This window comes from Armigeres subalbatus, chromosome 2 (assembly GCF_024139115.2).
Source record: "Armigeres subalbatus isolate Guangzhou_Male chromosome 2, GZ_Asu_2, whole genome shotgun sequence".
NCBI classification, from domain to species: Eukaryota; Metazoa; Arthropoda; class Insecta; order Diptera; family Culicidae; genus Armigeres; species Armigeres subalbatus.
In genome coordinates, this window is record NC_085140.1 from 343235816 (window position 1) to 343252987 (window position 17172).

Genomic DNA, 17172 nt, shown 5'->3' on the forward strand with positions numbered 1-17172 from the left:
GGTGTAGTCCTTAATTTCAATCTATAACAAAAATGACAAAAGCATTAGAATAACTATTCCTGGCCACGCTTGTCTGTACCGTCACTAAGGAGAGAAGGAATAAGTACCACGGAGTTGGATATTGGGAAGGTATTCGTTGGGTCAGGATGTGCCTGTAGCTGGCAATTTGACCAAGGTCGAACTTACCCCGTAACACACCACGAACAGGTATCTACCCAGTGTTACGGGTACAATCAATAGATGCAAAATTAAAAAAATAAACATTGTACATAATTTGTTATTTATTACATAGTATGATGAAGCTGCATATGCTGCCTCCAAAATCCAATTTCCATCCGTATCAATTTACACCCATTTCCATTTGCCGCATTGTGATAATTCCCACCGTGATCAGGCAAAATGCTCTAGGCTTGAACAAAAACACAAATCACGCGCACTGAAAGGTTTCTGATTCAACTTATTTTAACCCATTATCTCTGCGCTTGGCTATTCCGCTGGGCACATGTGCCTGAATTGGATCGAATACAAATCTGCGCATTAGGTGCTGCTCTAGGTTTAGATCTGTTTAAAATCCCATCCACGTGAGTCCAAACGACAGTCGATTTGAATTGTTGATTATGTTTGAGTGACGAATATAAAACAAGTTTCTTTACATAACGAATTCGCCAACAGTGATGGAGAATTAGCAATCAGCTGAGACAGTAAAGGGCACCACCAGACTTACCGCTTCACCGATCCGGAAATGGTTCGCTTCCCGCCAGAACCGCCGCCGCCGCCGCCACTCATCGGAATGGCACCGATGCTCCGATTCCCGATACTGCTGCATTCCGACGGTGGACTTTTGAGCGACGCCGGTGAATCCAACCGACGCCCCAGCGCCACCGACGAGGACGACGTCGACACCACCGTCTTGCCGCAGCTGATTTTCGACTTCACATCACTGAAATTCTTCTTGATCACGGACTTATTCTCGGCAATTTTACTCATCACTGCGTCCCATTTGTTCGGGGTGGCTGATTTTTTCGTAAAGCTCAAATTTCCAACACTAGCACTGGCACGTGGGCCACAGCCACCGCGATTTGCACTGGTGGGACGCTTGTTTTCCTGATTTTCATGACACTCACTCTCGACGTCCAGATTCAGGGCACTACCACCGACGACGACACACTGCGACGATTTCGAAACGGCGCTCTCCTTGAAAAGGCGCGTCTTAACCGCCGAACGCGACGACATCTCATGCTTTTTCAGCACCAAATTCGATTCGTTTTTCTGCTGTTTACGACTGGAGCCGGGCTTTTTGCCACTAAAACCGACATTGTTACCGACGATACTACCTCCACTACCGACGGGCGCGCCAGACAAACTGTCGGTGCTGCTTGCGTTTGGCCCTGCTCGGACGTTGGTGGCAGCGCTCTCGACTTTACTAGCCGCTCCACCAACACTACCAGCACCGACGCCGTTCTCGCTGTCAGCGTCGCTCACTAAAGAGGCTCCGGACGGTGACGGTTGGATTTGGTGCAACGTGTTTGTATCAGCAACCGCGGCGCCACCACTTAACGAGGGAGTGACAACATGTTTGTTGACGTCAGCTTCATGGTGACGATTCTCCGCGTTTGATTCCTCGACTCCAGCAGGTGATGAGTCGTTTGCGTTCATTGGTGGAACCATTGGAGTGGTTTGTAAACAATTAGCACCGCCTTCAGTTTTCCCCGCCTTTAGCGGAACCAGCTTTTTCTGACTGCATGCTGTGTTGCTGCTACTGATCGTATCAGTTGAAACATCGGGGCTCATATCGCTATCTGCAACCAGTTGACCTACCCCGTTGATGGAATGCTCATCGTCGTCGTCACGCTCCAACCGGTCTTCGTTCTCAGACCTTCTATGCACGAGATCATCCTCCCCGCGATTCTCCACATCCGTAAAGATACCGCTCGATTCCATGCACGAATCATCATTTTGCGGCTGTTGATTTATGAATACATTAGCCCCTTGCATCATCGGTCCATACAGTTGCCCGTCAATTATCTGCGCCCTTCGATCTCCACGATTCAACACATCATCGGCATCACTTTCGGTGAAAAAGTCACTATCAGTCATCGGATCCGGTCGGCGTGGTACCGGAGCGGGTTGGGCAACAGGACCATTCCATATAGCCGCTGCTTGATTTTTCATTCTTGGTCCGTTCGATGGAGAGTGATCGGCACCACGACTAGCCGGACGAGACATTTCACCGTCCCCTTGGTAGCCGGTATCCAAACTGGTGATGCTTGTTATGCTTGTGATGAAACTGTTGGATACCTTCGAAGTGGCGGATTTTGTCATCTGATCCGTTTTTGAATCTGAATCAGTTTGGGATATTTCCTGGTACATAATCGGCCCGGCGTTCGAAAGTATTTCCGATGGTAGAATGATGTCTGACATGTCCGTTTTGACACCAACCGGATCTAGTGGCAGCTCTTCCGGCGAAGGAGTCTGATCAATTCGACAGTGATGATGACCATGTTTGTGAGAACCGGTATTCAATTGCAATTCCAAATTATTTGTATTGTTCGTATTGGTGGTTGTAGAGTCTAGGAATTCTTTCATTTGATCAGGTGTTAGTATTCCCAAACTTTCATCCATTTCAAACGAACCTTGTTTCGTCAAGCTCGATACAGGAGATTTCAAATGTGGTTTTGCCGACGATATCGATGAGTCGCAAAGCTCTATCGAACAATCATGCAGCAGCGTCTCGGTCAAATCCAGTCCAAACGAGTAACGTTGTTTTCCCGGAATGGAACTCCTTCCCTCTGTAGGTCGCATCAGCACTTCCTCCTTCCCAATAGATACCGGTTCCTCTAAACTCAGGTCAAAAATTTCCTTCCCTACTTCGCCATCATCAACATCCATAGTTTCACCAAACTTGGCCCGATCTACATCCAAATCGTCCGCAGTAAGTGTGCGATCCCCAGCACTCACGTCCATTTGCATAGCATCTACTAAGCTGGATCCATGGATATCTCTAGTCACATTCAGCACGTCATCAATTGTTCCAACTGCTAGAGGTGAATGCATAGTCGAACTGAAAACCTGCGTCTTGTTCAATGTAGTGGGATCCGATACATTCAGAATATTCATAGTTTCGTTCAAGTTGAACGTCAGTCTAGTGGGGCGCTGTGGAACCAAAGGCTCCGCAGGGAGTAGCCTATCTGGGCTAAGCACTTCATGTGTTTGGTACATCAAACTCTTCCTACTGATGTGCGGCAGACCTTCGATTTCTGCAGTAACATTTGGAATGCTTTGTGTGACGTTTATCGCTCGATTTGAGACCATAGTTGAACATAATGCTCCCTTGTTATCTCCCAAATCAATAAGCATCGAATGGGTCTTGTCCAGAATTGGAGACTCTCCACTGCTGTTATTTTGACCCAGCGACGCCCCCCTCGTTCGGTTCAATGATTCTCGGCTTCCGCCGAGCTTCAGCGACTCCTGGGACGACTTGACAAACGTTTCGCTGCGTTTCACCTCATAGGTTACGTTTCCGTCGCGGTTAAGCGTTACGGTTTCGTTGCTGGATGCCGGCTTCAGCATGTTTATGCCGTTTTGGTTCTGCTGGGCTAGCACAATGCTGTCCGTACTGTCGGCACCGACCAGCTCCAGCGATTCGTCTACTAGCATCCGCACGTCATCGTTGTAGTCCACGGCTTGGCTGGATGGCCTTGGCTGTGCCGGCGTTGCAGGAATGGCAAATGTGTCATGTAGATTCTCTGTTGATACCAGCTCTAGCTTTTTGACGAACTCAAATCCACTGGTGGGCTTCAACGACGGAGCTGGGGTTGAAGCGGCTAGAGCTGGCAGAAGCGGAGTGCCTTCACCGCATAGTGTGTCCCCGGAGTACGACCGTACGATGCTGACCGCTGACGATTTGGGCGGTCTTAGTCTTCGTCCTGTGGGTGGAGCTGGAGTGGCGAAGAGGGTTGATGACGGAAGGTTCACCGAGCCGGAAGGTTTGGATATTTTCGACTGGAACCTTGTCTGTGGGAAACGAATCGAGCCGGGAATGGGGATTCTGCTACTGCTTGTGGTGCTGCCGATCCGTGGTATTCGTGACTGCGAGGGGTCCTGCAAAGAAATAGTTGGTGAAAACGATTAGATTTCTATGGTAGATTTAAGTTAATAAAATGCAAAAATAAAAATATTTTAAGTCTAATAACATCCGCTTCCCGTGTATACTAGCATTGCATCTACTTTTGTTTGCCTTTTTCGTACAATTCTGATATTATGCAGCGCTTGTTTTTTTTAAAGAATTCATTGTCCTTAAATATTGTAAACTAACCTCGAGTCACCACGAGTACGCTGGCTCCTATCCCCCTCTTACTAACTGAAAAAAAAATTACATTGATTGTATATATCACAAAGAAACATGGCTCCGTAAAGTGTTATACACGCCTGAGCCTACCAAATAAACGAAATTGGAAAAAAAAGAATTCATTATCAATTTATAAAGACATGGATAATATTAATATTACTAAATTTGCTTGCAGTGGACATCATCCATCATTTTGTGCCAAACATAGCATACTTATTGCATGTTCAGTATGTTTCAATATCACCAGAGATAAGGACTATCTGTATGTAATTATTTGACACAACGTGCTTGGAATGATTAATGGTCAACGTTCCAGGCACAAACATCATCAATAGCTGTGAATTTGCAAGAATTGAATCCATTGTTTAATGTCACTAGAACCCATGGAAAAATTGCTTATCAATAGTGGAGTTTTGTGCAGTCTACCATTTCCTTATACTAACATGCACCAATGTTCTCATGGACAACATTAATTTGAAGCGGGGCTATCGAATAATGTTTATCATCAAAGGGACTGAAATTGGTCCGCAACTGATTCACGAGTTGTGTGTTAAAAATTATTTTCTCTCGGGTGAAGGTGTTTAAGGTCACTCCTGACGGAGTCCAAGTTTCAAAGTGCTCGCGTTTTCGGGGGCACACCACTCGATACGGAGGCGGTGCACAACTGTCATTTTTGTTGATTTAGCTTTGCTGCGTCAGCATGCGTGAAAAAATAAAAATGACAGTTGTGCGTTGCTTCCGTATCGAGTGGTGTGCCCCCGAAAACGCAAGCACTTTGAAACTTGGATTCCGTCAGGAGTGACCTTAACTTTTCCAGATGAGCGTGTGTTTTTTACGTTTCTAATCTTGTGGTTGAGTGGATGGGGAATATGATTGTTTGAGTTTGAGCTTTCTGGGGTCAAAACAATCTTGCAGGATGGAGTCGTACAACACCACCCTGCAGCACGGAAATTATTCTCAAAAATACTTTTCTGGAATCATAATGGTGGTACCACAGCACCCTGCAGCACAGAAATTATGCGATGATAAACTTATACTGACAAAATAAAAAATCACGGAAATAAAGCTATAAGAAAACTTTTATTGGAATTCAGGAAAGAACTCTTGGAGGAACCTTTCGAGGAATTCCTGCAGAAACTTCTTAATGAATTCCTAGAAGAACTTTCTAACTAATTTCTGGTGTAACCTTCGGAATAATTTCTGAAAAAAAACTTCCGAAGGAAATCCTCGAGAAACTTCTACAGGAAATCATGGAGCAACTTCCGGATAAATTCTTAGAGGAACTTCAGGAGGAACTTAGGATGAATTCTTGGAGAAACTTTTGGAGGAATTTTTCGAAAAACTTCCAAAGAATTTTGGTGAAGAAACATTTTTAGGAATTCCTGAAGGAATTTGTTTGGAACATCCATAGGATTTCCTGGAGAAGTTTCTAAACTAATTCCTGGTGGAACTTCCGGAAGAGTTGCTGAAGGAATATTTGAAGGAACTTCCGGAGAAATATCTGAAAGAACTTCCGGAGGAATTTCTGGTGGAACTTCCGGAAGAATGCTTGGTGAAATTTCCGGAAGAATTCCTGTAGCAACTTCCGGAAGAATTCCTGGAGGAACTTCCGGAAAAATTCCTGGAGGAACTTCCGGAAAAATTCCTGGAGGAACTTCCGGAAAAATTCCTGGAGGAACTTCCGGAGAAATTCCTGGAGGAACTTCCGGAGAAATTCCTGAAGGAGCTTCCGGACGAATTCCTGAAGGAACTTCCGGACGAATTCCTGAAGGAACTTCCGGAGGAATTCCTGGAGGAACTTCCGGAGGAATTTCTGGAGGAACTTCCGGAGGAATTTCTGGAGGAACTTCCGAAGAATTTTCTGGAGGAACTTCCGGAGGAATTTCTGGAGGAACTTCCGGAGGAATTTCTGGAGGAACTTCCGGAGGAATTTCTGGAGGAACTTCCGGAGGAATTTCTGGAGGAACTTCCGAAGGAATTTCTGGAGGAACTTCCGGAGGAATTTTTGGAGGAACATCCGGAGGAATTCTTGGAGGAACTTCCAAAGGAATTCCTGGTGAAACGTCCGGAGGAATTCCTGGAGAAACTTCCAGGGGAATTCCTAAAGGAACTTCCGGAGGAATTCCTAAAGGAACTTCCGGAGTAATTCCTAGAGAAACCCCCGGAGGAATTCCGGGAGGACTTTCCGGGGGAGTTCCTGGGGGAACTTCCTGAGCAATTCCTGGAGGAACTTCCGGAGAAATTCCTGGAGGAACTTCCGGAGGAATTCCTGGAGGAACTTCCGGAGGAATTCCTGGAGGAACTTCCGGAGGAATTCCTGGAGGAACTTCCGGAGGAATTCCTGGAGGAACTTCCGGAGGAATTCCTGGAGGAACTTCCGGAGGAATTCCTGGAGGAACTTCCGGAGGAATTCCTGGAGGAACTTCCGGAGGAATTCCTGGAGGAACTTCCGGAGGAATTCCTGGAGGAACTTCCGGAGGAACTTCCGGAGGAACTTCCGGAGGAATTCCTGGAGGAACTTCCGGAAGAATTCCTGTAGGGACTTTCTGGAGGAAATCCTGAATAAAACTTCTGGAGGAATTCCTGGTGAACTTCTGGAGGAATTCTCGGAGGAACTTCCGGAGGAATTCCTGGAGGAACTTCCGGAGGAATTCCTGGAAGAACTTCCGGAGGAATTCCTGGAGGAAATGACGCAGGAATTCCCTACGTAGAGTGTTGCCGACCCAGCCCCACTTCCGAACCCGAATTTCTATTGCTATCGGCCTCTGGTGACAACGACGATGAAGCTCGTTGTTTGAGCTCCAGTTGTGAGGCCACCAGGCCCGAATTATATACCGCAGGCATCTGTTGATGAAAACCTGCAGCCGTTTGGTGCTCTCCACTGATACACACCATGTTTCGTTAGCGAATAACAGCACAGATTTCACGTTAGAGTTGAAAATTCGTATTTTGATGCGTTCACTTATCTGCCTGTTTTCCCAGATATTTGTTAAACTCGCAAAAGCTGCCCTTGCTTTCTTGCTCCGTGCGCCTATGTCGATTTTGACACCTCCGTCTGACGCCATTTGTCTACCAAGATATTGGAAGCTTTCAACATTCTCCACTGGTTGCCCAGCTACTGTGAAACTGGAAGGAATGGAGAAATGTCCAGAGGAATTTCTTGATGAACTTCTCAACGAACTCGTTGAGGAACTTCCGAAGAAATTGTGGATATTTTTTGACTTTTGAAATCACGCCGCCCCTGAAACGCCGCTGGCTGAAAATGATCTATCACGCCGCCGACGGAAAATTTTCAAATGATTTAATTTTTGAATTTTCCGCTTCCCTATGTGTAAAAGATGATCTGCTGTTTTGTTAATCCTGTTTTATTTTCTACGTTTTTTGTTAATTTAGTTGTTATTTGATTGACTACTTTTGAAGTTTGTATGGAAATTACCATAGAAATCGTCACTTATGTGAATACCCGTTCCGTATGGTGGGTCTCTAACTATTTTAATATAATTAACTCATCGACTTCATAGAGGATAGTTGTTGCGTAGCAACAACTCTTTTGTAAACAAAGTTATAAAGAAAACAAAAATCCTCATTTTTTTTATTGATATCATTCTTTTACGTGTTAAATTAAATATCTTACCATTCAATATTAATAACTTTTCTTGCAAACACCAAATCGTTCCACAATAAAAACGATCCATTCCCTTGTCAAATTTTCTATGTTTCCAACTTAATGATCAACGTTGCGGAACGGTTCTCTACAAAAATGACTGTTTTTAATTTGTATTGTAATTTTCTTACGAAATTCAAACTGCATGTGCCCAATCAAATTACTACCAAATTATCTATAATTTAGGAGGATTATTAAAGCAGAAAATTGTTGTGGTTCACCTCATCCGCACCAAGCGTAAAAAGGCGCTGACTTGTGATATTTTGTTCGTAGAATGAAAACGGAAATTAATTCACATCAATTCATTCGTACATTTGTTACTAGATACCTTCCGTTATAGGATTGAAGGATATGCTTATACGATTTGTAATCAACTGGATCTGCTATACGAAAACTTGTGTAATAAAATGAGTAAATTTTCAATTTGAATTTGGCAGAACCCCATCCATATATGAGAGCGAAAAAGTCAAAATTTGAATCATTTTAATTACCATCCTGCAAAGCTTATTCCGGCCTTGATGGTCTCTGTTGAATTATTTTAGAATAGTTTTCGGAGTTGCATGACTATCGTTCAAGTTTACTTTGGCCCCTGAGCTTCTATTTTTTTAAGTTATCCCTTTTCCCGGATTCTTCGAAACACAGTAATATTAATTTGTAATTTCTTGCAGGGTGGCATGGTATTCGGACACAAGCTGTACTAATTGTACTAAACGAAATTGGATGTAGGGTGGTGTGGCACAGGGTAACATTTCCAGTCTCATATTATCCCGCGTCCTTTATTTTAGACAAAAATATACAATTTGAAACTAGTTTCATTGATGATTTAATTCATTATTATTGCAATTAAACGGAACGCAATAATGCCTTATACTCCATCAAATGAAAATGGTCTGTTATTAAGAAGGGAAAACATGTTTGCATTTGGGTTCATCATTGGCAAATGTTCATCGGAAGCACGCGTCACTCTCAGTGAAAAGCGTCCGTAGCTCATAATGACGCAGCATTCCGTAACCCGTACATTATTCCATGCAGCAGCAGTCAGTCACGAGATAAAATCCCCAGGCGCGATCCCATGCACTACGAACACTCCTGCCACAAATGAAAGCTCCCTGTGTTGCCGGGTGATGAATGGTTTTATCAGCAGGACATGAGTTTTATTACCCTTGGTTGGATTACCACAATTTGCTTATACATAGGACACGGCTACAGACGCGATAGGCGACGACGATGGTTCTATTGCGTGGTATCCTTTCGCTCTGGAATGCCTCACCATGGATGGTTCAGAGGACAACAGCAGTCAACTTAACCATGACTACGGCAGGCACCGCATTCAGACCCGTGCCCGAACACATTTCCGCTTTATCGCATCTTTGGAAAGAGACAGAAATCGTAGTCATTCACACTAAAGTTCGCATTACCCAACTCGAGCGAGAAAAGCGAGATGCAAAGCTCATTCGAAATCACAAACAGACATTAAATTAAGTAATGAAAGAGAATGTTCTGTTCCTATCCGCTTTTTCCGGCATTATGACTGTTTCTGTGGCGAGCGTGAATTGCAAAGCCTGGTAGTCTAAAAATGGGTACATATTCATGACATGTCCGCTGGGGATCCTCAGTGTCTAGAGAAAAGAAAAATCAAAGTGAATCCTGAGCTTATGCAAACCGTACAATTGAATTTAGTTGCCTCATACCACCATGGCAAACCGCCCAAGTAACATTTCAAGTTTTATAACGCTCTTGGAGACCATAATTTACTCTTCAAGAGTGTTATAAAACCAGCTTAAAACTAGGGCGATCCTTGTATGTATCTTGGAGGCGACCTTCGGAAAAAAATATATATAATACTAAGAACAAACCTCATTGTTTAGAGACACAAGTAAAAAAATCACACGTACATAAAATTTACTAGGGATCAAATACATATTTATTGAATGATCTTTTATAAAATTAGGTAAATCATGTTGTAGCCAGGGATTGTCCAAATACTCAGAGCGGTGCGAAAAATGTTCGTGCGGCACCCACCTTCGGGTGCGCGTCTCTCAAATTTTGCGAGCTATTGAGCCGAAGGTGCTGGGGCTCTCACTGCTGCGTGCGAGTCAAAGACTGCACTACCCTTTCGGGTAGCACGGGTAGTGCACATTGTGCATTTGGAATTCATCGACAAAATTGAGATGATATTAAGGTGGTTATACAACAAAGCCACAAATCGGCCATCTTGGAAACCACGTGCTTTTTTAAGTGATTTTTCAAGAGCACGAATTGAGAGAACCACAACGCCCATGGGGATGAAACATCCGTAGATCGTTTGTTTACTCATGCTAAACAATCGGCTTTAATTCCAGAATCGTACGAAAATTATTACGCTAGATTTGAACTTTTGATAGGAGTAGAAACCGTGTGGTGAATTTGAAATTCACCACATGGCTTGATTGTATAATCACCTAAATGCCCGCCAAGAAATTAACGACAAATGTTTTTGATTGTGTTTTGTTTGCTTGCTTTACAACACTAAAAAGTTATGTATTTGCAGATAATTGAAACTCATTTATGCAGTTTCTTCTTAGAAAATAATCTAAAAAAGACTGCAATTAAAAATCCATCCATCCTGATCAGAGATAAATGTAATTTAAGAAATTATGTTTTCTGTTTTAAAATCACTGCAGTGCGATATATAAATGCAGATTGTTTGCTACAATTATTGTTATTTGTTGACAATATCTTCCATTCTACATAAAGTGCGTTTGGAAGTGTCGTTGGTAGAAACAAAATAATTTGATCAAATTACATTGACTATTGAGTATGTTTGAAATAATCTCTTTCATTTGAAAAATGTGTATTAATAGCCGGTAGATTATTTTCTTAATGTTTTTTTCGCCCAGTGGCATTTTAGTAACCGTCAAAATGATCAATGTTGAAATAGCGGATCAATATGATGAAGCCCTGATGAATAATTATAAAATACATTCGGGTTATTTACAAGCGAATTTTTATAGGCGAATTTTGAAAATAAAGTAGTTTAATATTGCGTGGTGTTCTTAAAAGCACGAGGCATGTCTAAAACCAAGAAAATCGACCGCCGTTGAAGTAGTTTTTACGTAGTTTTTAAGTATTTAGGAAAAATTAACTTCATCGTAAAAATGTTGATTTATTATTACAGTCACTCTCAAAATTGAGCGTACACAAGGATTAGATGAATATATTCGAAAATACCAAAAGCAATTGAATTGTTGGCTCGATTGTTTTTAATGCATTTCAATATTCATCCCTTCCTTCAATGTATGCGCACATAAAATGGTTGAAAATTTTTCTCTAAAGTTCATTTATTTGAAAATAATCTCAAAATACGCCTATTAGATGTGACAAAATTGAGCGTACAGAGATTTTTTTTCTATAAAATTTCTTATTATAAAAGCAATTAATATCATTTAATATTATTTTTCATGATAATATTTATAATAATAAACATCCGCTACTTAAACATTCAATGTTTTCAAATTAAACCATGTTTTGGTCAAAATGGCGAACAAGTGAGAGGTAAGAACATTGCTATTTAACAATTCAATGCTGCTGGGCAAAATAGATGCTTTAATTTGTATGTTTCACCGGCATCGTATCTTATATATGATAGAAAATCGAATTGAGCAAGATATATGTTTATTTTGGGAAAATTCAATCGGTAAATGATGAAAACAGATCTAAACATACAGAGAAAACGACAAATGTTAGGAATGACATATTTCAAATTTAGTATGTCTTTAACTTAAATTTGTTTTGAAGCTCGATTATTGTCTCAGGTCATTAAGAGTAGTATTATTGCATCCAATCATTCGCAGTCAAATTCTAAAAGAACAAGGTGCATGTTAAGGTACCGAACGTAAAATCAGCTTTTCAACCCCGTAGAGCACTTCTGATTGAATATTAAAAATATAGCTTAAAATCGTAATTTCATAATTAATTATGGATTAAACTCACGATCTGTTACCATAAGGGATACAATTGGATGATTTCCATGTAGCGAGTAAAAATAAACTTTTTAAGAGTTGGGCAGCTTATTTAATAATATCTTGGAGAATTTAAATTGTTCAACCAAATTTGTTCCTACGGTAACTGAGTCTTCAAATATAAAATGACATCTTATAATGTATCCGTGTGCTGCTCTTTTATTAATATTATTATTAATGAGTGTCCTGAGCGTATAAGCTACCTATTCATCGACTTTTAAATAAAGTTATACTTTATTTGAAATATGCCATTCCCAACATTTGTCGTTTTCTCTGTAAGTTTACATCTGTTTTCATCATTTATCGACTGATTTTTCCTAAATTTATTGTGTGTTTCGCTCGATTTCGATTATCTATCATATATAAGACACGATGCCGGCGAAATCCATATCTTAAACCATCTATTTTGCCCAGCAGCATTGAATTGATAAACAGCATTATTTATACATCTTAATTGTTCGCCATTTTGACCAAAATATGGTTTAATTTAAAAATATTGAATGTTTAAGTAGCGGATATTTATTATTATAAATATAATCATGAAAAAATAACATTAAATGACATTAATTGCTTTTATAATAAGAAATTTTATAGAAAAAAATTCGCTGTACGCTCAATTTTGTCACATCTAATAGGCGTATTTTGAGATTATTTTCAAATAAATGAACTTGAGAGAAAAAATTTCAACCATTTTATGTGCGCATACATTGAAGGAAGGGATGAATATTGAAATGCATTAAAAACAACCGAGCCAACAATAAAACTGGAATTTTCGAATATATTCATCTAATCATTGCTGTACGCTCAATTTTGAGAGTGACTGTATTTACACGAAGAGATTCTTGGAAACTTGAAAAACGCATTTTCGTTGGAATATTTTGAAATGTTTTCAAGGTAAATGAATACTATAAATCAATTCACATACCTCCATAGATATGAGAATTGATATAAAAATAATAGAAATGTTTTATTTATTTATTTTTTATTCCTTTATTTATTTGTTAGGCACTCTGTGTTACTTAACCGCTACTGTGCCGAGATCTACTGTGGTATTCTGCTCTACAGAATCCACACAGAATCTATTTTTAGATTTCCATTACCATTATTGTTGTCGTTGCCAATCCATCTCATCGTGAGTCCATTGTGTCCGTTTGTCCATGTCGTGTATTCAATGATCGTTGCATTGTTCGGTTGCCATTAATCCGGGTAACGTTGGAGGAATGCCTCCGAGAAGAACAAGTTGTCAGTCGTCATCAGGCAGCCGTGACGGTAAGGCGCGTACCCCAAACGCCACCGTATGGGCTGCAGATCTGGCGACTGACGAGGGTTTGGTGGAGGGGCTGGGAATCGAACCCATGACCATTCGCTTGTAAGGCGAACGTGAAGCCAACTACGCTACGGGACCCCCCATATTATTTATTTATATTATAGAAAAAAGAATACGTCGATCAACCATCTTTCTAACACCAAAGCGTGTAATAATCACCGTTTAGATCTTGTACATCCATCCAAAATGAAAAAAGGAATAGCATGATCGTAGATCAGTACAACATAAGATGCGAAACTGAAACGAACGTGTTTAGGCGGAAGTCTAACGGAAAAGCCTAGATATGAACTAAATTTATTCTTATATCTCTGTATCCATAGTGATGAACTTAATTTAAAAATTTAAAAAAATCACTTAAATAAAGAAAAAAAAATCTCTTTAGCCATGCATTATGTTGAAGTGCAACTCTGCCTGTTTCAATAGGTTATGAGCCCAGGAAAAGTTGTAGTCGGAATGTAATTGACAATCGTCTACACTTATCGACGGAAGACTTTGGTTGTTCAATGGAATAAACTTCCGAAACTTGCAGTTCCGTAGAGGTTGTTATGAACGACAATAACACGTTAGATTGCTCAACGAATGCCATCAGCGACGAAGAGTTTGCGATGGATCTAGAATCGGACACAACTTATAGGAAGAAGACGTTGTTTGTCAACTGCTATTGGCCAAGCGGCTTTTTGACTTACTTGTGATATTTTGTTTGTACAAGGACAACGGAAATTGTTTCATATCAATTCATGCGTACATTTGTTGTAGGATATCCTCAGTTATGGGGTAACCGCAGAGATGCATCCTGAACAGAACATGAGCCAAGAGCGTGCCTTGGTGTTCTTAGTTTTAAACTCTGAACACGGTTCAATGTGCATTGGGTTGGTACATAAGCAAAACGATTATGGTAACTAAGATTCCTTAGATTTGGAGCTATGCAAAAACATACGAGCATGCTTTTTTTTCTATCCGTTAGATGCCCACGTGTTCCATTATTAGCCGAAAAATATGTAGCATGGCGTCGCTTGAATTTGTTTTCCTGAGTTACTGAGTTACTGATTTAATTAATTAATCTGTTAAACAAAAGCTTGGGCAGAAAAATGAGTAATTTTTCGTTGGCGCTTGGTGCGATTTGGTTGGACCCCGACCAACTGTCCCTGGAATAGGTTAAGAAAAAGCTTTTGGACCAACAGGTCAAGCGAGTAAACTCAAGCCAGACTATTAATTCGCAACACGTTGGTGATTCGGTGTTTGCAGCCAAGAAGATAAACGACTTCAAGTGCTATGGCTGTGGTAAATTCGGCCACAAGCGAACAGAATGTCCAAAAAACGGCTTATCAAACCATTTTGGACGTCAAGGGGACTGGAAAAGTGTAAGAAAAGTGAATCTTAAATACAAATCAGTAGCCAACACTGCGAAGTAATTGCACATGGCTTTTGTTGAGATCGTCAATGTCAATGATTACTACGACAAACTTGAAAATTAACTCGCGCGCTTAGGATCATATAGGGGCGTAACTGCATTGATCGATTTCTCTTCATCGATGTTTTCTTCTTATAAATGCAGCGAATTTACTGGTTTATTGACTCTGGTGCAAGAAGGTCAAAAGCTAGATGTTTATCGAAGAGAATATGCGGGATCAGTGGCGTAGCCACGGGGGTGGTTTTGGACATAAAACCCCCCAGAGACAACATTTTTAGAAGTAATTTTTTTTTCGGGAAATTTTTTTTTGTGTGATCAAGAATATGTATAATTATATTGAAGCAATGTTTCCCTTGAAGGGCGCAATTTTCAAATTATTAAATTGTAATGGGCAGATTCAAATTTTTGAGTAACCAGCTCTTGATTTGCTATGACAGCACTGTAATGCGAATAATCAAAATTAGGCCATCTAATCGAACAGACATGAACTGAAAAAAGATATCAAGACCCGGTATTTAAAATCAATGAATATACTAGTATGTCTAATTCAAACTATATTCAAACTTGAGAAACCCTGACAACATAACTTCCTTCATTTATGTCACCCTTTTATTGCATTATTGCTTCATTCTGATCCCAGCTTCATAGCTGTTCAACCCTTTGCTGTTATCTCTGGAATTTTGACTACCAGAGTGAGAGATAAAAATAGAACTATGAAGGCATTAAACATGAACGCAGTTCACCTCCCGGAAATTATTTTAATTAAAACGACTATTGCTTCCACTTCTGTACAATTTAATGAAGATTCGCTGTTTTGCTGCAGGGCTATAGGTTTAAATAAATGAGTCGTGTTGGTAATGTCGGAATTACCTGTAAATAAAGTCATGCGCTACCAGGTATGCCAGCTAAAATTTTTGTAAGTATGTGAATTTCGGTATAATGTCTGTATTTGCCTGCACAGGGCAGAACTTTCAGCACTTTTTCATAAGTTTCTATAGAGAGTGCTTATTCAAATCTCTTAGAAAGACCTCTATGGACTCATTCAATAACTTGTATCATGTATTCATTTTATGTTAGCATAGCATGAGCCCTTGCACAAATCGTAGACTGAGTTGCAGAGATAAACATATCCACGTTCATAGTAGATTCCGCCTAAACCTGCAGTTAGGCGGACCCGGTTTTCTCCACACACGTGGCCACTTCCTTACAAGTTATTTCACGATAGTTCAATCATCTGCTTAAGAAAGCGCTCGATACCGAACCAGCTTTCACAGAAGAAGAAGATAATAAAATGGCGGAGATCCGCCAGCGCCGGACACCTCCTAATAAGGGACACTTTTCAAAACAACACAGCAAGACCATGCTGACGGTGGCTGGGTTCGATTCCCGGCCCAGTCTAAGAAATTTTCGGGTTGGAAATTTTTCGGGCATAAAAGTTTCATCGTTTTAGCCTTATGATATACGAATGCAAAAATGGTAACTTGGCTCAGAAATCCCGCAATTAACAAATGCGGAAGTGCTAAATGAATACTTAGCTGCTAGGCGGAAATTTCCCAGTGGGGAATGTAATGCCAATAAGAAGAAGAAGAAGTAGTCATTCCACTATCTTATGTAGAACAAAAGAAAGCTATTGAAAAGTCCTTTATGTACTGTAACCGTTGGTCCAAATTTTGTGGCTTGTTGGCTCCTCCACAAGCATCCCCATGTCTTGTCACCCACGCCAGTAAGATCCTAACGCCCAGTCCGTCCCTAATAATAGTAGGACAGCCTTACTGGTGGCGATCCCAGCTGTCTAAAATGAAAAGATTCGGCACTAACGTTAAAAATAAATACAGCATTCGTTTCATTCATTCCCACCCTCACTGTACTTTCCGCGGTTTGAGTCGGGACAACAACCCGTAACGGTGTTGGCCGTGTGAATACCCTGCGCGGAAGTGATGCCAACTGTCACGAAGGACCGAGAGATATTTCGATTCTTCGTGAGAGTGAGAAATAAAGTAGCTAAAGGATAAGAAAAAAATGATAAAACCACCTCGTCGAGGTCTTTTGGTTCTTCTTTTGATACGGACTGCCAAGAAAGTCGTAGTGCGCGCCGTATCAGTGAAAAAGTAAAAAGTAATTTATTAAATTTATTATTTGCATGTGATTCATATAAAGTTAGGGGGTGTTCTTCTTCATTAGATAGTGAAAGTGCAGTTAAATTATCCTATCCACGGTTCGTAAGAAAAATGTTTGAAGTTATACAACTAAATTAACTATTTTGTGAAACAGCCTTATAGTTTTGCCATTCGGAAAAAAAAACCCAAGCCACCTTCAATAGGTGAAATAGAAATAAGAAGAAAAGGTAATTTATTGTTCTATAAGCAAGGTATTGTGTGGTGAAAGTGGTATTGTACGCGCATAGAGAGACAAATCCGGTGT

General features: G+C 40.7%; 1 protein-coding gene across 2 annotated transcripts in view; it reads right to left on the reverse strand.

The window, feature by feature from the left end:
- Window positions 1-17172, reverse strand: part of LOC134212865 (uncharacterized) — a 556490-nt gene that overhangs the window by 387540 nt on the left and 151778 nt on the right. For both annotated transcript variants that reach the window (XM_062691118.1, XM_062691117.1), the window contains exon 4: window positions 725-4101. In XM_062691118.1, coding sequence (XP_062547102.1) covers window positions 725-4101 — 3377 coding nt within the window. The remainder of the gene's footprint in view (window positions 1-724; window positions 4102-17172) is intronic.